Source organism: Arvicanthis niloticus, chromosome 6, assembly GCF_011762505.2.
Source record: "Arvicanthis niloticus isolate mArvNil1 chromosome 6, mArvNil1.pat.X, whole genome shotgun sequence".
In the NCBI taxonomy this organism is placed as follows: Eukaryota; Metazoa; Chordata; class Mammalia; order Rodentia; family Muridae; genus Arvicanthis; species Arvicanthis niloticus.
The window spans coordinates 44619552-44640887 of record NC_047663.1 but is presented as its reverse complement, the minus strand read 5'-3'; the positions used below and the strand labels follow the sequence as shown (position 1 = coordinate 44640887).

The window sequence follows — 21336 nt, the reverse complement described above, 5'->3', positions numbered from 1 at the left end:
ATGGGCAAAGAAATAAGAAACATTATAGTAAGTCTGACTAACGTCTAATCAGAAACCACATAAGCCAAAACAAACAAACAAGCAAATAAACAAACAAACAAACACAATCATGTCATCTGCTGCTGGTGAGAGCTGACCCTACCCCTTGTCAGGGAAATGCTGAAGAGCTGGCCCCAACGTAAGCACCACAGAGTTAGTGGGCTGTCCAACTCAGCTACAACCCAGGCCCACATCCAGGGCTTTGAATTGGCCCAGCCCAACATCTACTCCCTCTATGAACTGCTACAGTGCATGAATCTCTAGGCCACGGAACAACAGCAGGATATCCAAGGGGTGGCTTGATACAAGAGAATCCTTTTAACACAGGTATTTGAGGCTAGACAGGGCAATATGTTAAGATTCTGTCAGAAATAAAGAGATAGAAATTGAGATCAAGCACTCGGGAGGCAGAGGCAGGCGGATTTCTGGGTTTGAGGGCAGCCTGGTCTACTGAGTGAGTTCCAGGACAGCCAGGGCTATACAGAGAAACCCTGTCTCGAAAAAACAGGAAGAAAGAAAGAAAGAAAGAAAGAAAGAAAGAAAGAAAGAAAGAAAGAAAAGAAAAGAAAGAAAAGAAAGACAGAGAAAGAAATTGAGATCAAGATAGAGATATAGAAAGAGATTTAAAATACTCTTTATATAAAAATATGCTTCAGGGATGGCAGAATGGCTTGGTAGGTAAAACTACTTATTGCCAAACCTAAAGACCAGAGTTCATTACCTGAACCCACATGGTATTGAACTAAGTCCTACCAGTTGTCTTTGACCTACAAATGCATACTGTGGCATGCAAGTACCTGTCTACCCACTCACACATTCCCCACACAAATAAATAAATAAATAAATAAATAAATAAATAAATAAATAAATGCAATGTGTGTGACACACACACACACACACACAATTAAAATAGGTTAAATGGATAATTATACCACGATGCAAACTTTGAATCAAAGGAAAGGAGGAATGATTATATTAAGACATCATTGGCCTTTCCGCTCCGCCGTTCTGTAAAGGAGGCAGCCATAGCGACCAGCCAGAATGGCATGATCTTGAAGCCCCACTTCTGCAAGGATTGGCAGCAGCGAGTGGATACTTGGTTCAACCAGCCAGCAGGCAAGATTCGCAGAAGCAAGGCCCGGCAGGAGAAAGCGTGCCGCGCTGCCCCTCGTCCGGTTTCCGGTTTCCGGTCCGGTCCCATCAGGCCCATCCTGAGGTGCCCTACAGTTAGATACCACACCAAGGTGTGGGCTGGCAGGGGCTTCAGCCTGGAGGAACTCAGGGTGGCTGGTATCCACAAGAAAATGGCTCGTACCATCGGCATCTCTGTGGACCCAAGGAGGCGAAAGAAATCCACGGAATCACTGCAGGCCACCATGCAGTGCCGGAAGGAGTACTGCTCCAAGCTCATACTTTCCCCCAGGAAGCCTTCTGCTCCAAAGAAGGGAGAAAGTTCTGCTGAAGAACTTGAACTGGCCACCCAGCTGACGGGACCTGTGATGCCTATCCGCAATGTGTACAAAAAGGAAAAGGCCAGAGTCATTACAGAAGAAGAGAAGAACTTTAAGGCTTTTGCCAACCTCTGCATGGCCTGTGCCAATGCGGGGCTCTTTGGCATCCGAGGAAAAAGGACGAAGGAAGCTGCAGAGCAAGATGTTGAGAAGAAAAAGTAATTCGTGGTTGGAGAACTGCAGTAAATTTTCCATAAAGAAAAAAAAAAGACATCATCGATTTCAGAAGTCAGAATATTATCAGACAGCTTCCAGGTGAACATCGATTTCAGAAGTCGGAATATTATCAGACAGCAGCTGCAAAACATTTTATTTCTAGTAGACACAGAACCAACACTGGTAAAACAACAATTGAATCAACACTGGTAAAATAACAATAATTATATTAATAAAACGTGACATAAATGTTAAAATTATTTGGACTACAGAATTATAACGTTAATTGAATTGACAGCTAAGATATATGTCACTGGCTGTAAAGGACCCTGAATTTAGAATGAGGGCATTAGAGCAATTTAAGAAAGAATCCAAAGCCCCTGATTCAGCCTGAAATTCTTTTTCCAGTTGAAAACACAAAGCTAGGGTCATTTTGGAAGAGGGAACCTCAATTGAGAAAATGTACCCACCAGATTGGCCTGTGGTACATATTCTTGATTGATGATTGATGTAGGATGACCCAGCTCACTGTGGGTGTTGTCACTTCTGGGTTGGTGGTTCTGAGTGATTGAGATTTTAATATATATATCTCAATCAAACTGAGCAAGCACAAAGAACAAGCCAATAAGTAGTGCTCTTCTATGGCTTCTGCTTCAGTTCCTGCCTTGTCTTCCCTTAATAAAGGACTGAGATGAAGATGTTTAAGCCAAGTAAATAAACTCTTTCCTTCCCAAGTTGCTATTGGTCATGATATTTATCACAAGAGGAAATAAACAAGAACAAACAACATGAGTGGGAGATGCTAGCATGCATGGGAGATGTTACCTCATTTAGTCCTTTGTAATCCATCGCCATTTTCCAAGATTCTTCTGACCTCTAGATCCTGGGATGCTGTTGCTGATTAGGGATTATCACTTTATCCCCAACAGTCTTTTTTTTTTTTTTTTTTTTTTGTTTTTTTAGACAGGGTTTCTCTGTGTAGTACTGGCTGGCCTGGAGACCAGGCTGGCCTTGAACTCAGAAATCCGCCTGCCTCTGCCTCCCAAGTGCTGGGATTAAAGGCGTGCGCCACCACTGCCCGGTTTCCAACGGTCTTGATAGGGCCAATTTATGCTGTTCAGGTCTAGTTCAGCCCCACAAGGAGCTTGTCTGTGCTGTAGCCTTCCATGCCTGATACTTGAGCTGGCTCCCTGGTTCTGATAGGCTTCATGCTGACACCATGTTCCTTGATTTCCCATTAGCCACAGGATGTCAAAAGGATCAGAGGCTGGGAAAACAATCTCCATCCAAACTGTACTTTACACCACATATTCTCTGGTAACAACTTTCCATTCCAAGAATAAGCTTAATTATTTTTCCATAAATCATTGCTTGGGCTTTAAAGTCTTTCAAGAGCTCACCAGCAAGCATTTTACTATTAATTTTTTCCCTAGAAACTTCAGCTTGACACAAATTTGCCTTCAAGGGGCGGGAACATATCCTTTTGTCTGTTTTATACCCTCCCCTAAATCCCATTTTGATTGGTTTTGTACTTGACAAACTCAATTTATAGTTGGTTAAAGTCATTCAAATCTCCCTCAGCTTCCTCTTTCTTATAAAGATCATGTCTCACTCTGACACTCAATAAAGTCATTAAAGGCCCACACCAGTCCCAAGGTCCTTGCTTTCATGTCCAGTGAGCTTGAGATTACATATCTCTCATGCTGAGTTCCCTCAGTAGTAACTATCCTTCCTTTTGTTATCCAGTCCCTGATATTTATGGGGACTTCACTTGGCAACAGCAAGTGTCTACAATAGCTAGTTTACCTCATATTGCCTTAGGTTAGACAGCCTTTGTCTTAAAGAGAGATTGGTATTTTGCTCAGTTCTCTGCTTAAACAGACTCTTTCATTGCTCATTTAAAAATTTTTGCCCATTTAAGTAGATCAGATATTGAGTATTCCCTTTGTATTATAGTCTTTTGTTCTGGGTCTTTGTTAGAATCTCTGCATGCTGAATCATGGACTTCCCTTCCTCTGTATTGAAGATTGAACCTCAGAAACACCTTCTATCACTTCTTTCTCATCTTCTTCCCCTTCATTTTAAGAGTGTGCCAACGGGTTCTAAGGTTTTGGATCCCAGGAAGCGTTGTTTAGCAAAGATCTAGTTTGCCCCCTCTCTCCTTTGCATCTAGCCAGCTGTGAGAATTAACAAACTATCACCTCTATTTCACCCAAACTTTGTTCGACTTTTCATAGAGCAGAGGCTAATACAGCTAATAGCATTCCTCACTTTTTCCCATTGCAATTCCTCCTAAGGTAGGCAAGTTCTTTCCTGGAAGATAGCTGTGCTCCAATAGCATATGTTCTCACCACAACAATGGCCACACAATTGATGACACAGCCTGCTTATGATCCCATCCTATATGTGTTACTTTCGTGCAGTATATTCTCTAGTCCACTGGTTGTTTCTGGGGACATCTGCATTCTCATGTAATGGACCTCACTCATCAAAGAGACATGCGTATGCTGGGGTCAAACAGAGGAAGTCAGCCTCCCTGGGATTCCCCACAAAGACTCTCAGATGGCTTGGCCTGGTTGTGAGTTCTATCATCTATTGTAGAGAGCATGATACCATTTCTATAGCAAGAAGCAAACCATCCCATAACACTGGGGAAAGTAGCCATACTGAAGATACTCTACCCCCACACAGACAAGCCTCAGTTGCTTGTGTCACCACCTATTGCAGGGGCCATGCAGCCACTCCTCTTCAACTTATCTTTGTGCCTGACATCCCTGCTTAAGTGTCAATTGTGTTGTGTGACTTTTTTGAGGGAGACATGAACAAATGTCTATTCATCCCAGATGGGGCACTAATAATAAACCACAGAAACTATTTCACAGGTCAGGATCAGTGAACCAATAAGCTTGCCAGGGTTATGTTCAGAAGATGGGTGAGGGACTACATACGAGTGACCCAAAGGAATCTATATAGCGAGAAGCCCACCGTCCCATGAGTGTTGACTCACAAAAGATGCATCTCTGGAGTTTCCTGCACAACTTATAGGCAGTTCAACTGGCCAGAGACTTTCTTTTCCCCAGCATATATAATCCTGAGGAGGAGCCTTCTGAATTGTGTAACATTCAAGGGGTTCCTGAGACTTTTAAGTTCAATTACTTCCTGGGCCCTGTGGGTTTTTTTTTTTTTTTCTTCTTCTTCTTCTTAACTCTTACCACTGTCTTCTTTCTGCAGGAGAGAATCTTTCAATTTGAAGGAATAGGTACACAGTTCCTGCATCAGCAAGTAGGAGTACCTGCATTATTTGTGTGTGCCAGAAATATGACATTTTATCCAGAATAATATTACAACCTCTTATCCACTCATTTCTTTAGACTTATTTTGTGTATGAGTGTTCTACCTGCATGTTTGTACACCACATGAAAGTCTGGCACCCATGGACATCAGAAAAGAGTGTGAGATCCCCTGGAAATGGAGTTACAGACGGTTGTAAGCTATCATGTAGGTGTTGGGAATCAAAGCCAGGTGCTCAATAACAAGTGCTCATAACTGCTGTGCCATCTCTCTTCAGTCCTTGTTCCCTCTTAACTGAAAATAAGGAAGAGTCAGATCCCTTTTTTGGAACACTCACTTGCTGCACTGCCTCTACCATACACTGAAAATCTGAAAATTAAGTCTTTCCATAGAGACTGGTGGTCATATCCTAAGACAATTATGTGCCAGGAAAAGGGAATTTCCATTTTTTTAGGGATTTCAGAAAATTTTAAATTAATGTTACTTTGAGAGACACCAAACATTGGTGCAGTCTACCAATTTAAGTGGAGTCTGAAAGTGACCAAGTACGAGATGGAGTTTTAATCTATTTGAATCAGAGTGGTTTGTCTGGGGCCATAGAACCATTATATGAAGATTTTTGTCAGTTTTCAGATAGACTAGGGAGAGATGACCTCTCCTAGTATGGCCTAATGTTCCACTGGGTAGCAAGCATGATGAAGGACTTGTTAAACAAAGCTAAGGAATATGCTACTACCAGGACATCATTTTCAGAAACCAGATGTGGTGCACATTGCTGCCTGTCATGATGAGTGAGCTTTAGAGCTACCAGAGGACAATATATGCCAGGTACCCAAGGAATAGGAGGCTGACAGATACTCCTAAATGGATTCAGATCCCAACTTCTTCTCTTCTATATGAATTATACATTTATTTCCCCTTATGTTTGAGGTGTTGTTTTCATTATGTCTAAGTTAGCTGCATAATTATTGTTCCAATAACACAGCATACTCTGCAAATTAGAGATTTGTATTTATTTTGCAATATACACTTGGTAATAAAGTTTAAATGAATTCTAATGCAGTCACATTATCACAAGAGATTTTCACATTATATCTTCTAGTTGGACAAAGGAAAGAATGAATTACAAGAGACAAATATTGGTACTTGTAAATGTTGAAATTAGAATTATTTTAAGTTTTTATTAATTACATTTATGAACTAAGTTCTTACCAATAATGACTACCAGTAATTTGAAGAGTTCACCTTTACAGTTTTTCACAGATAATGAACACTGTCATTTTAGTCATAAAACAGTATATTAAAAAACTTCAAAATTTTAAAAAGATTTTATTTTGAAACATACAAATTAAATATTTAATATCCTTAATATTACATTCACTTTATTTATTTTTTTTACTAATAGTATATATCATTGAGCCATAATTGCAATATTTGGAAGGCTAAGGTAGGAGGATCAGGCGTTGCAGGTATCAGCCACTAAGTAAGTACAAGACCAGCCTGGTCTACTGCAGACTTTGTTTTGATAGTTTTGTTACTGCTGTTGTTTTTAAAAGTATGTAAATTGAAAGAAAATGAATTTTTCCCCAAATACCACGTCTTTAACTTTTTTTTAACTTACCCAGTGTGTCACGCAAACATTATTTTTATGGCTGTTAGAATGTGGAGAAGAAAAGGCTGAGAACCATTGCTTCTTAACCTGAGGTCCTTCTTGAAATGTAGTGACTATGTAAAATACGGAGAAGTAGCTTTCTGTAGAAAAGGTCAATAGCTTTCAAAGCTTAAGAACCAGTTGACTTCAGGAATTTCAAGTCGCCCTATAATTTTACCCCTGGAGAGATGGACTTCACTGGCATGATCAGGCCTCTGGTACCAATGGGAAGAGTGAAGGAGCTGTAAGCAGAACTGGGACATTCATTCATCTTTTTGGCTCTGTTGAGAATCCTACTTTTGGATTTTCTTTTCTAAATGAATCTACCACTGTCAAATTTGGTGATGCATAGCTATAATCCCAGCACTTGTGAGGGGGAGGAAAGAGGATCAGCAGTTCAAGGTTGATCTCTGCTATAAGATCCAGTTTGAGGTCGACTTGGGCACAGGAGACCAAGTCTCAGATAGGAGCACTTGAAATAAATTAACTTGGTATATAGTCAGGATGTTTTGGATTTTCAAAGTAGATACCACTTCTCAGATCACTAGAAGACCCAGCAGGAAACTGGATCTCAGAGAAGAACAGGTAACATATGGCACAGTGAAAATAGATTTTTTTTCTCTATAATCCAGGCCAAGTAACTTTATATTTTAATCTAGACTTTTCCCATGTCTACAATACTTTCCTTAGAGTCAAGAAAAGGTGACTGAGTCCATATACCATTAAACTATACTTCAATTATTTGTTGATATATATACATGTATATATATGTACATATATGTGGATATATATACACACACACATATATATATCTGAACCATCCTCACCGGTTCCCCATGGCTAAATTAAGGAGATAGATAGATAGATAGATAGATAGATAGATAGAGATATAGATATCTTTGACCATAGGCTATGAGCCCCTTGAGACACTTATTTTATTTTGTCCTTAATATAGCCAGGGAGGACCAGTGAGGATGGTTCAGTGGGTAAAGGTACCTGCCATGAAGCCTGAGGATACTCACTGTGGAAGAAGAGAACTATTATCCCATGGGTTGTCCTTTGACCTCTACAGGTGAACCATAGCATGCTCATGTTCCTCATTTCACAGATAGTATAAAAAACAAATTAGAGTCTTAAAAAAAAAAAAAAAAGAAAAAAAGACAGTGTTGACATACATCTATAAACCTTGTGCATTAGACAAGTCATCCCAGAGGCTTACTATGTAGCCAGTGTAGCTCAAATGATTAGTTCCAGGTTCTATAAGAGACCTTGACTCTGAAAAAAAAAAGTGATGCCTAACATTGACCTCTTTCCTCTACTCATCTATCCACAGGCACATTCAACATTACACTCACACACATTTCCACTACACATGCATAGATGCACAAATTTTAACAAGGATACCTAGTATATAACATACATTCAACATTCTCTTTCTCTCAATTGATAAGTTAATAAATATGCAGCAATAATGATCAAATATCAATTTCTAATATACCACTAAGATAAATTTCTTTTATATTGTAATAAATCAGTTTCTTGATACAAACAGTACAAATTTCATCACCTTAGACACACTGAACAAAAATGTTCTATACTACATATCTATATAACTACAGATGATATATATCTTGACCACTAACCTCCAGTTTAGAAAAAGCATGAATTATGTCTTTTTTTCATTTGATTGAAGATATTTCCTGCACATAGGATACATTCAACAAGGCCTTGCTGAACTCAAAATACACTGCAGAGAATAGAAAATTATCTCAACTGCATGTAGGATCTTTTAATTTACATACATTATCTCATTTGATTATGAAAGTCCTGTGAGTTAGGGTTTCATCATAGAGAATAAGGAACTACAGTTCAAAAAGTTCAAATCATTTGCATAAGGTTTTACACAGCTGGAACTAGAAGGTCTGACTCACAGCAGTGCTTGTTCTCATGTGAAGGTTAATGGAATTAAATATCTCCTCTTCCATATGAACTTCCTTAGAGTATGTTACTACATAGAAGATAATCCAAGTTGTCAACCACATATCAGTAAGAGAATCAACATACTGAGAATTACTGATTTGGAAAATACTTCTCTTTTTGTTTATAAACACATTTATTTGGGGGTCATTTAGCTTTCTTCTTGACTCTCTACATAGTTTTTTGTTTGGTCTCTTAAGTACTGGTTCAAAGTTCTTACTTCTGAACCTTGCCTTCTCTTTCCTGTTTACTCTGGAGCTCTGGGGATAACATTGTTTCATCTGTGAACCACAGATCTTTAATTCTTGTCTCCTAGGCACTCTTGATCACCACCAGGGGGCAAAAGCCTACCAACTGGTTTTTCTGCACTACACTCTACAGTAGAGGACTGTACAGTACAGGGACCCTCAGTGATTTTTGATGGAACCTCCCAGCTAATTATTTCAACCACAGGGCCCCAGGGAGAGAACAAAGACTCAGCATAGAGGGCTCTTGTGTCACTTAACCACACAGCAACCAGAAAGAGCTCATGACAGCCCTATCAGTTTAAAAGGAGCAATGAGATCCAAGATTGTTTGAGTGACAAACAGAAAGAGGTGGGCTTTAGAAACTGCAGAGTCCTAAGTGTGTGTTTTCTACAGTTTTGGTATGGATGGTGGTATTTACCAGTTCATTCAACTCTCTCTGTGTAAATATCAACGGTTTGCACTGTGTGATTTTTTTTTCTTTTTAGTCTTGATTTTCCATTACATTCTTGGTTGATGTTGACAGTTTACCATTTACCATGTAGAAATGTATTCCTTTAAAATATTTTAATTCTACATTTTCACTTACATCTATGAAATTGTGAAATTTATGGGGGAAAGGAAAAAAGAAAACCTCAATGACCAAAATCCTTGTTTAGTGGAGATCTTCAACAGTAGGAAGCAAATGAGAGGTGAAAAAACAGCAGGTTGGAGCTTTCCAATTCAAGGTCCAGCTCTCTGTCCCCGCCCCTTTTCCTCAGCATCTTAGGTACAATGATTGACTTTAGGCAGGTAGTAGAGGAAGCTTGAGGATACCACAAAGTTTCCAGTGTTTACCACCGGAAAAATCTTTCTTACGAAAAGTCTGGTCGTTAACCCTGAGGCCCTTTATGATGAGGAGGGTGGGGAAGCTCATTAAGACAGAGCCCCCTTGAGGGCTAGGTCAAAGCAGGTGGGCTGGTCTCCCGGGTCGAGCCCAGAGAAAACGTCTAGCGCCCGCGGAGCCCTTTTCCACTAGAAAACACATTTGCCTCGGGATTTTCACCTCAGTTTTTCCCTAAGGTGGTTTAGGTTCCCACTCATAAAATGGTTGTCTTTCTGGAGTGACGACTAGCGGCTGTCCCACCGTTTCCCCCCCCCCGCCCCCCCCCCCAGCTCAGCACCCTCAGCTGGCTGGCTTCCCGGGTTCCTTTTCCATCTCCCCTCACGCGGCTCAGCGGGAACAGAGCGAGCAGCAGCAGGCCTCGAGAGCTGACCCGGGAGGGGGCGGCGGCCGAGGCGCGGCGCACGCAGCCTGCCCGCTTCCGGCAACTCAAGGGTTACGCCGCCGCGGCGGCGCGCGCGGAGGGGAGAGGCGGTTGCTGACAGGTGGCGCCTGCGCACTGGGAGCGCTCATTGTGCCCCGCAGCTGCCGAACCGCCCGCCTGCCCGCCCGCCGCCCGCTCGGCGCGTCAGTCGGCGAGAGAGTCCGGCGGTGGGTGCGGAGCCCGAGGTCGTTCCCGCGGCTTCATCTTCCTCCCCGTTTCCCTCGTCCCTACCCCTCACCCTTCGCTCCCCATCCCGGCTCCGTCACCCTCCCGCCCCCCACACTCAGGACGAGAATGCCCTGCCCGGAACAACCCAGCAGCACCTAGATGGCTTTGGTCACGGTCCAGCGGTCGCCTACCCCCAGCACCACCTCCAGCCCCTGCGCCTCGGTGAGTCCCTCCAGGCGGCAGTTCGCTTCTGTCACTGCGGCTCCGCTTTGCCTCAGCGGGTCCCGCCGAACGCCACTGCGCACGCGCCGCGCCTCTTCCCAGGCCTTGGCACTCAGGCTGCTGCGAACCCCCCACACCCTCATCCTACCGGCGAGCAGCAGCGACTGCCAGTCGTTGGTTTTCCCCCACCTCCCCACCCCCCCATCACCCGGAGCACCCAGTCCCTCACTGCGCTGGCTCGGAAATCTCCCGTAGCATGCTTCCCATGGCTTGAGCACTTCCTTTCGGCTATGAGTCATTCTTGCTTTTCACCCTCCCCCCCTTCTTTTACCCTCTGTTGCTCTGTTGCGGGGTGGGGAAGGGTGGGCTCCTAGGTTACCCCCGACCCACATCCATATCCTTTACTCAAACCGTTTCAGGGACCGGGTCAGTGCACTGCGCATCCTTCTTCCGTCTCGCCCTGTGTGTGCCTTTCTCTAGTCTCTGGCATCTCTCCTGGGCTCCGTACAGTTTAGGCTTCATTGGACTGCTCAGTGGTAGTTACTCCCTGGTTTCTTCCCTCCCTTAAAAGACAGCAGTGATCTCCTTTGCTTCTTGGACTTTTACCTTTCTCAGTGAGGACCCAAAGCTTCTGGTGCTTCTCGATAACCAGTGCCAATTCCTTTCCATCTTACAGGCATTTATGTCTTACACTCATTGCTCATGATCACTCTTGCTCATGGGTTGTGCTTGGATGGTTCATGAGTTTAAATGCCTGTGTCGCTAAAGCGTGTTTCCAGAAGGAAAACACCCATCAACCAGCATTTTTTTTTCCTGCTGGGCTTCTCTACGCCTTCACCCCCACCCTGACTCCTTTACAGCTCTATTCTCAGGCTTCGTTTTTTGTTTTTTTTTTTTTTTTTTTTGTGAATACCTGCTAGCCTGGGTGTTAAAAAACAGGCATCTAGATGAAATATGAGCAATTGGAGAGCTGTTTTCTATAGAATTGTAGTTTTTAACATTAGATTTAGTAGTGCCAAGTTGCAAAGAGGCATTCAACGAACACCATGGCCTTTCACTGTATGAAAGAAAGAAAGTTGGGTTATTAGTATTTGTTAACTGAGATGTGAGGTTTGGTATTTTGAAAGCATGTGTCTTGTGATTTCAATATAGTTTCCTGAATTTCAAAATTCTATTGCATATAGTGGTAGTGTCTTCCTTTGTGAGGTTTGTGTGTGTGTGTGTGTGTGTGTGTGTTTGTATGACTACCCTAACTCAAGAAATTATTCTATTTACCTTGTGATGGTCCAAGATACAAAACTGAAATCTGTGGATAGAAGTTTAAAGAGGCACATTTCCATTGGTTTAGGGAAGACATTTGTGAAAATAGAGTACACTGGCAAAATCGTTAGCACACATTATCAAGCAGAAGCTGGGGAAGCTTTTGCTAGACAGGTTATATAAAGAATCCCTGCAGTGGGGGGACTTGTTAAAGTTTCTAATGCTTTATAATTCTGTGATTTGAGAATAATTGTACTTCAGAACTGATGAAACATTTAAGGGTCTGCTTGAGACAAATATCAGAGGGGTAGATAAAAGGTAGTATTTTCATGAGTGGACTTTTTCACTTTATGGTAGATTTTTCAGAACTGATACCATATCTTCAGATCATTGTAACTCACTTCAATAGTAAATCTTCTGAGTTTTGTGATTTCTGGGCTAGTTTTGGCTGTGAAGACAATCAGGGGTTAGTAGATACATACATATGAAGTGGAACCAGTATTGTAAAATTATTTTCCCTGGGCATTGCTGAAAACATCTTATGTTACAATAGCATTTATTAAGCCATTGTCATATCAATTGTCTTGAAGTAAATGATTAATATATGGCAAAGCCTTATCTATTTGACATGGCTTTATTAGTCAAAACTTGGAATACTTTAGAATCTCGAGGAATGTTAGTAGTCATTTCTGGCATGGGTAGGCAATTAAAATTGGTCATGTAAACACTGTAGTATTTTCTGTAGTAAATACTGAGTAGTAAACTCAGTTATTAAGCTAAATGACAGATATTTCTATATCCCCTGGTCTGATGATTACAGCTGTTTGTACTTGGCTCTGTGTGTAAAGAAATCCTGGCACTGCTGTGTTTGAGTAACAATCAGCATTGTTAGTGTGACTGACGAGCCGGTTCTCTTTCCTTTTAAATTGTCTTCCTATTTGACTCCATCCAGACCTGTGCCAGCTCATTTGTCTTGTGGTCCTTGTACTACAGTATTTGATGGCTGTCTGACCTGCATATATTTTGCTGTTTTATCTCTTGCTATATGAATAGGTTGGTTGGTTGCTTGGTTGGTTGGTTTTAAAAGTGAGGAAGAGTGTAAAAGGAAGTAAAAACCATAAAGAAGGACTTCATTTTGTGAGGCTGAAGATTTAATCTTTTAATTACTTTAAAGAATTCCTTAGTACTTTTTTCACTGAGTACGTTGGGCATTTTAATGCTAACAGCTCTTCAGCATTTTTCCAGCAAGCATAAAGAACTTGATCACTGTAGTAGTTAATCTTCAATGTCAATTTTACTGTGAAAATATTTCCAGAGACGTTTACCTGAGGAGTGAAGACCCATCCTAAATGTGGCACTGTCCCATGGGGTGGGTACTAGACTGAAGAAGAAGGAAAAGTCCAGCAGAGCCCAGCACTCTCTTTCTCTGTTTCCTTATCTACCCATATGTTAGCAAATTCCTGCTACTGTGCCTTCCCTTCCATGATGGACTGTACCTGTAAACTGTGAACCAAAATAAGTGCTTCCTCTCTTAAGCTGCTTAATTTTAGGTGTTTTGTCACAGGATCAAGAAAAACAATCTAATGCAATTGCCTACTAGGCATGAATGACCATTACAGATACTAAGTTATATAAGATAGTAACCTGTCTATCAGATGATGTAATTTGGGTAATGGGGCTTGTAGAAGACAAATGTAGATACCATAGAGACAGTGAGGGCAATAATACTATGTATACATGAACCAGTTTATAATGGTCATAAGTACTGTTTGGGTTCAGATTAATATAAGTTCACTAATAGTAGTTATTAGAATACCAACAATTTATTTCTCTTAGGTTCTCATCTGTTCCAGGCATCATGCTAACTACTTTACATACATGACTTAATTCAGTTATTCCTTACAATGTGCCAAAGGAAAGTTGGAAAGTTGCTTGAATTCCTGTCTTATAGATGAAGAAACTGAGGCAAGAGATATTTAAAGAATGTGTCCTGTGTCACTCAGCGAGTAAGTGATTGGAGTTGTAATTCAAATCAAAAGGTGTCTAACCTTTGAAGGTAATATTAAAGTGATGGTGATGAAGATGTATATTATAGTAGGTATCTCTCAAACTAGTTTTTGAAGTTTGAGTTTCTATAGTCCAAGATTGAAGATAGGAAGAGCAAGGTATCCTGGGTAAAGAGAAGCTATGTGCTGTAACACTTAAAGTCAGAAAAGTACAATGCATTAAGTGAAGGGATAAATTTATGCATATTGACACAAATTACATATATATATTTGTGGTATATAGCATGGTATCTTGATGTGTATATTGAAGAATGATTAAGTGAAGTTAATATATCTCTCACCTCACATATTTTATAATAAACACTTAAAGTCTTTTAGCAGTTTTCAAGTCTGCAACATTATTAACTGTAGTAACTGTACCTTGTAAACAAATTCCTTATAAACAAATTTGGTATCTTGAGAACATCTTTCAATCCCCCAACCTCTAAACTGGTAGGATATATTTCTGATTTAATATTGGCATTAATACCAGGTAACAGAGATACAGTGTTTCTGTTTTTGTGATCTAATTTAATTTTAGAGCAGCTTCAAAAAAGGCAGGTACTATGGTTAAAATATACTAAAGGTTACAAAGCTGATGTAAGAACCCAAACTAGCCTAAGCCTCTCAGTTCCTGCTCCACATCTCTTTTCGTGATATGTTAAAAGAAACAGCACATGTAGCTTGTGATCTGGGGTCTTAATTGCTAATTGAGTAAAGGAACAAGACTTGAGATATAATCAAGAAAAGTAAGTACATTCTCTTTGGAGTTCATTTGTACTTCAACATTTAAAGCCTAGAACAGAATCATCCAAGTCAGTACAGATTGGTTTTGGGTGATGCTCTTATTTGAAGCATATTAGCCCCTAATTTACACATATCTCTTATGAACGTAGGTATTTAATTTTTTTCCTCTTTGAAGATCACTAACAGCAAAATAGAAATGGGAACTTGCAGGTACTGAACACACACACACACACACACACACACACACACACACACTCACTCCCGTAAGGCTGAGAAATTAAAACTAGTGATTTCATGGCAAGAGAAGCCGACATAAGTAACTGGCAAAGGGTAACGGACTGGAGTAGGCTGGGTGTTGTAATATCTGTAATCCCAGCATTTAGGAGGAAATGGCGGAAAGATTGTGAGTTTGAGACTAGTTTGAATGAATAGTGAGTTCCTGGCTATCCTGAGCTACATAGGGAGACATTTCAGAAAGAGGGAGGTAGGAAAGGAAAGAATTTAGCACTTTTGTACTTACTGTATCCTTCTCAAACCCTCTACTACCTTATAATTCATAGTTCATAATTATGACCCTAAATCGCCTAACAAGGCTTAATCTTATTTGGTCTTGATTTAAACAATAAAAATTGAGTGTGATATGTTTTTAGATAGTTGCCTATCCCAAGTTTTACCAAAGTTTTAATGTTTAAGATGCATACTTCAGCATTGCATGGTGGTGTGCATTTGTAATCGCAGTTACTCAACAGGCCCAAGGAGAAGTATTGTGTGTTTAAAGATAGCATGGTAAACATAGCAAGGCTATTATCAAGGGAAAAGAAAACACACGATTGGGGAATTCATAATTCATTCACAAACATATTTCCTCTTTTCTTATGAATTTACTATATAACATCAGCATGGTAAATAACTCATTTACAACATTACAATGACCATTCTTTTAAACAAGTGACTGTTTACATCAATCGAAGTAAGCGATTGAGGGTTCTGGGACAATCACTGAAACAGAGATTTTGGGTTTTAACTCAGTGTTCTGTGTGAACATTATCCTTTTGGCCATGAATGTTTGCTAGTGGACTGTAGCTGCCCCTATCACTTCTTTCTGCCCGAGGCTGCTGACCATGCTGTCTCTGAAAGAAGCAGTGCACTATAGCACATTCCTGGGAATAGCCTGGAGCACCTTTAGATCCTGGAACAGGGCTGGAGTTTCCCTGCTACAAGACCCTGATTTGCAGCTAACTGTGGCTGCACTGTCAACCTTGTTCCAGATGTTCGAACAAGAGACATGTTGAGATTAGCTGGTTTTTGAGGCCGATGTTTCAGGTGGGGACTGACAGTCTTGCTAAAGCACCACTTTTTCCTTCAAGACATATGCAAGGCTCATTGTACCAACATGGGTGGAGTGGTGGGATGAAGATGGATTCCAACACCCCCATCTTCTGTTGTGTACGCTAATGAGCCCCCTTATCTACCTTTCACTCTGGTCCAGTGGTGACTCCAATTTTATTTCCTTAAAAATATTTACTTTAGGGGCTGGAGAGATGGCTCAGCAGTTGAGAGCACTGACTGTTCTTCCAGAGGACCTGGATTTGATTCCCAGTACCCACATGGCAGCTCACAACTGTCTGTAACTCCAGGATCTGACACTTCACACAGGCATACATGCAGAGAGAACACCAATACACATAAAGTAGATAACTTATTAAAATATTTACTTTATTTATTTGCTGTGTGTGCATATGCATGTGTATACCCATGTGCCACAGGATATACAAGAAAGTCAGAGGACAGCTTAGGAGAGTCAGTCCTCTCCTTCTAGCATGTGGTTTATGAAGATTGAACTCATGTCACTAGTCCTGATAGCAAGTATCTTTACTGGCTGAGCGGTCTTGCTGGCCCCATATCTTATGTCTTAATAATGCTAGATAAAAGAGATACACTGAATTGAAATTCAGATATGGCCACACTTTCCTTCAACAGAGGAAACTAAGCCAAAACAAATATAAAATTGATTTCTGTGAAGTGTATATACTTAAAATGATACTGTTGAAGGTATTGAAGACAGCCTTACAAACTTGCATACTCAAGAAACAGCACATGACATCATGTAAAATATAGAAATGTAAAAAAGTATAGAGAGAAAATAAAAGCATGTGTCATCATTCTCTCTCTCTCTCTCTCTGTCTCTGTCTCTGTCTCTCAGAGCTGTATGCCCTCCTCTACCCTCAAATTTGTGTCCTTAATTTAGTTTCCCCAGTGCTGGGATTACCATCATTATATTTTATAAGCTAAAAGTCTACTTAGTCTATATAAACTTGTCCTATTATTTTTCTAGTGTGGCTTATTTCATAGATTGTCCTGTCCAGAGTGGCTATATTATGACTCAGTCTTACCCTTGTTGGTGGGCATCTAGCTTTTCCCATCTTTTATCTCTACAGTGAACTACGTTGCAGTGAACATTATTGGCATAGATATTTGAATACATTTGAAACATTTAAGATTTCAAGACATGCAATTATTGGACATAGGGTATAAATACTCTTCAGACCACTGTTGCATATTTATGCTTTGTGAAAAGGTTATTCCAATTAACATTTATTCCAACCAGCATCATTTAAGAATGCTCATTTCTCGTGACCTGATTAACTCTGGATAATCTCATTTCAATTTTAATAATTACTAATTTGGGGAGAAAGGAGTAGTATCTACTCTAGTAGTTGGCTTGATAGTATATATTATTATTAGGTAGGTTAAGCATTTTTCAGATGTTTAGTAGGCATTTATATTAACTTTTTAGCTGGACAAATTTAGAGCTGAGGTAATAGCTCAGTTCATAGAGGGCTTACCTAGTATACAAAAAGCCCTGGATTCGGTTCCCAGCACCACATTAAATCAGGCATGGTGGCATAAGTCTGTAATCATAGTACTTGGTAGGAAAAAGGGAAATTCAAGTTCTAGGTTAGGCTGGGCTACATGAGACCCTTACCCCCCCTCAAATCCTCAAATAATGAATGAAATATTTATTGAGGTATAATTTACAAATCCTGAAATATATCTGCTTAAATAACTTAATAATTCAGTGATTTTTTTTTAGTAAAGTTACAGAATTGTACAACCCTCACTTCAATCCTGTATTTTCTGTTTTTCTTAAACTACTTTTCATTCTTTTAAATTTGTGTACTCTCTTGCTATATTAGGATTATTGATGATTAATTCTATTTATTATGAAGTATTTGCTTTTTAATCCAGTTTTCATTACTCTTAGAATAAAGTCTACAATTGAAAGATTGGCTGTGAGATCCTGAATGAGTCAGTCCTGCTATCCTGTGAGCCTTGTCTCTCTCCCACTTCCTGCATTGCACACTGCTCAGAGTTAAGCTCACATGCTGTGATCCCTTTGGTCTTTAGGCTTTGGCAGATGCTTTACCTGGAACACTTTTCCTTCACTCTTTACCTAACTAATTCCTACTCATCCTTCAGGTCTCAGCTTACATGTCACTTCTGGGAAGCTTCCCTGACTCCACTCCCAGAGAATGGTAGGTGTTCCTTCTATGCACACCCTAGCACCCTAGCATGGTGGCTCTTATCAGTTTACTGTACTTTATTGTTTAGTTGTTTACTTAACTTTTAAGCCAGGGACTGGATCTATTTGCTTATTTTTATATTTTCAGGGCACAAAGCATTTGACACAGAGATCAGTGAATAGATCTATTACTATAGTTGCACTATAGCATTTTTTTTTTCATTTTGAGTTCTATTATTTTTTAAGAATAGAAAGATGTTCCAGAAGCCCATTGGATATGATTACTTTCAAGTCTTTAGATACTTGTTGCCAAATTGTCTCTTAGAAAGGTCGATTCTTGTTTACAACCACTGTATAAAAATATTTTACTGTACCTTCATCATCCCTAAGAAGGCTCCTTGTCATCCATTTTTATCCATTATAAAATAACTGTTTATTGAACACTTACAATACTTAGTGTCTTGACACCTTCTTCTGCCACTGAGCTGCTGTCTAACCTTCTGTGGTGAGTATCTTACCCGTGTTTCTATTTGATTTTCACATCACTTATGTTAGACACAGAGGAGATTTGGTACTGTGATGTGTTCCTTGCAGTACCAGCACTGGGAAGGTTGAAACAGGCTGGTCCCAGGGACTTGCTGGCCAGCCACTCTAGCTAGATCCTTGAGCTCCAGGGTTAGAGGTTCAGTGAGACCTTGTCTCAAAAAGTAATGTGGAGAGTGATTGACTCTGCCCTCTTTATGTATTCCCACACATGTGCACATGAACACATACAAACTTGACTCAAATGCTCGGGAAATTCAAAGGAAAAGAAAACCTGCCTTTCATGCTCATAAGTTTTTTTAGGTTTTTCATTCTTTTTCCAAGTGAGAAGATGCAACGTCTAGATTATGTGCAGTCTGGAAATTACATTGTGCATCATTGTTTCTTAGGTAACATGAATAGATATTACTTCTGGTTCCAGAAGCTCAGGACTCCACTACACTTTCACTAAATGCCTGCTGACAAAAAGTATGTCTGATTTGTACATTTTTCAGCGTTTGTGTGCTTTTTACATTTATTTATTTATTTATTTATTTATGGAGGTATAGGGCATTGCCACAGGTGTGGAAGTTACAGTACAGTTTGTGGAGGTTAGTTTTCTCCTTCTACCATATAGGTTCCAAGGACCAAGTGTACAGGTAGCAAGCTCGACAGTAAAGGCCTTTACCAGCTGAGCCATCTTACTAGCTTCATATTTTTTAATTTATTTATTTTATCTACTCAGCAATCTAGATATAATAGGCAGTTTATTGGGCCTTATACTCAACCTGAAATATGCAAGAGGTTGGGCATACATGAGACTTAAAAACTTTTGTTATTCAGCAAATATATAATAACTGTTGTTTTTTTTTTAGGTAATCCCAGCTAGTCTTTTTCTCAGGTTCTCAGTACTAAACTATCTTTGGACACTTTTACCAACTGCCCTTGAAGCACAAGTACAAGTCACAGTGTCCCTCATCACTTTTCTGTTTGTCCAAGGACATTCTGGTGAAATGTTCTTGGCTCTGAAAGGTATTGATAAGCTCCTTGAGAGTTTGGGAGAATATTTCACTTATTGAGTGGGACAGCAGTGCTATGTCTTAACCTATATTTATAGAGCTGCTTGATTCAAGTTACAAAAACAAACCCAGTACCTTTTGATGTCCTGCATTTCCATGAGTCAGAGGGTATCTGCTAGATCAGTTTTGTTGCTTCTGGTGATCCAGCAGTTAGTTGGTCCCTGACCTCAGGAAACAGAGTATGAGTAGAGGGACTTATGTTAAATAAATAATTAAATTACAATAGTAATTGCAAATATATAACCTTGAAGATGGGAAGAGGTCAGGAACAGGTACTTCTTAGTTGAACCCTAAATGAGAAAATTATATTTAAAAAAGAGTGAGAGCTAATCAGCAAATAAAGGGTTGGGAATGAGTAGCAGGAGGAGGGAAGCAGGAACTTAAGCCAGCGGACTAGAAATGGTAATATGTGTGCTAACAAGTGCAAACAGGACAGTGCTTAGTGACATACAACCTGGACAAAATGCGGGTGGAGAAATAAAGATAATTTCTTGCTTATTTAACATTTGTAGCCTTGCTTTTACCTTGAATTTGGTGTATATATATGGTTCTGGCATCTCCTTTAAGTGTCATTGTTTTTAATTTATTTATTTAGCTAACTCTAGCATTGAACTTGTTATATAGCTGAGATTGGCCTTGAATTTCTGATCTCCTCTAACTCCCAAGTACTGGAATTACTAGTGCATGGTACCATGTCATGCTTAAAGTGATGGTTAAAATTTTATGCTTATGAGCAAGACACCCTGAAATATAACTGTTGAGCTAGGAATATAGCTCAGTGGTCAGTGGTAGGGACTTGACTAGAATACACAAAGGTCAATCCTGAGCACTAAAATCAAAAGGGAAATAAAAAGTCTTCATAATAGCAGCTAAATTGTAGGTATTTGCTGTGCAATAGACACTGGGTTTAAACAAACATCACAAACAGTCATTTTATGGAACATTACATTATGACTGTTTCTGTTTTACAGATAAAAACTGATTCTCAGAAAAATGTCAAGAATAGTAATGCAATCAGCTGAAGTGGCAGAGTGGGATTTAGATTTTTGTTGTCACAGAGAGAAACTACTAGACCAGATTACCTTTTCCATGTTAGAATTGGTTTCTGAGTTTAGGTGGTATTTGGTTTCTTCCACTTTTACTTATTTTTTTTTAATCTTAAATTTTTTATTTAATTTTTAAATTTGATCTGTGTAAGTGATTTGCTTATATGTTTCTGTATCATTCATGTGCCTGATGCCTGTTGAGGCTAGAAGAGGGTGATCCCCTGGCACCGGAGTTAAAGATGATTTTGAGCTGCTATGTGGGTACTGGGAATTGAACCTGTGTCCTCTTGAAGAACAGTAAGTGCTTTTAACCTCTGAGCCATCTGTCCAGCACCATTTATAACAGCTTTAATCATTTTACTTTTAGCGAAGGCCCTGCTATAGTTTGTGTCATTTTTCTGCTGATGCCTAGAAACTTGGTTCAAGCAGAGGTTTTATTTCTTTTCCTTTTTTTCCTCTTTCTTTCTTTCTTTCTTCCTTCCTTCCTTCCTTCCTTCCTTTCTTCCTTCCTTCCTTCCCTCCCTCCCTCCCTCCCTCCCTCCTTCCC

The 21336-nt window shown here is 39.9% G+C and overlaps 1 protein-coding gene, 1 long non-coding RNA gene and 1 pseudogene across 5 annotated transcripts in view; 2 read left to right on the top strand and 1 right to left on the bottom strand.

The window, feature by feature from the left end:
* On the top strand, nt 1–1712 carry LOC117710265 (large ribosomal subunit protein eL13 pseudogene; annotated as a pseudogene).
* A 4277-nt stretch (nt 1713–5989) lies between these two features.
* On the bottom strand, nt 5990–10625 carry LOC143442747 (uncharacterized). 2 transcript variants are annotated; one of them, XR_013111189.1, is made up of 3 exons: nt 10537–10625; nt 8292–8395; nt 5990–7780 (listed from the first exon to the last, which is right to left on the bottom strand). It is a non-coding gene; the product is annotated as an uncharacterized LOC143442747 (long non-coding RNA). The 2 variants fall into 2 exon arrangements; XR_013111188.1 differs by having other exon boundaries at nt 10501–10618.
* The window catches only part of Ssh2 (slingshot protein phosphatase 2), a 258061-nt gene continuing 246853 nt past the window's right edge, over nt 10129–21336 (top strand). Inside the window, exon 1 of one of the 3 annotated variants that reach the window (XM_034505802.2) lies at nt 10129–10567. In XM_034505802.2, the coding sequence (XP_034361693.1) occupies nt 10505–10567 (63 nt within the window). In that variant the 5' untranslated portion in view covers nt 10129–10504. The remainder of the gene's footprint in view (nt 10568–21336) is intronic. The other 2 variants (XM_076936264.1, XM_076936265.1) reach the window with 2 other exon arrangements.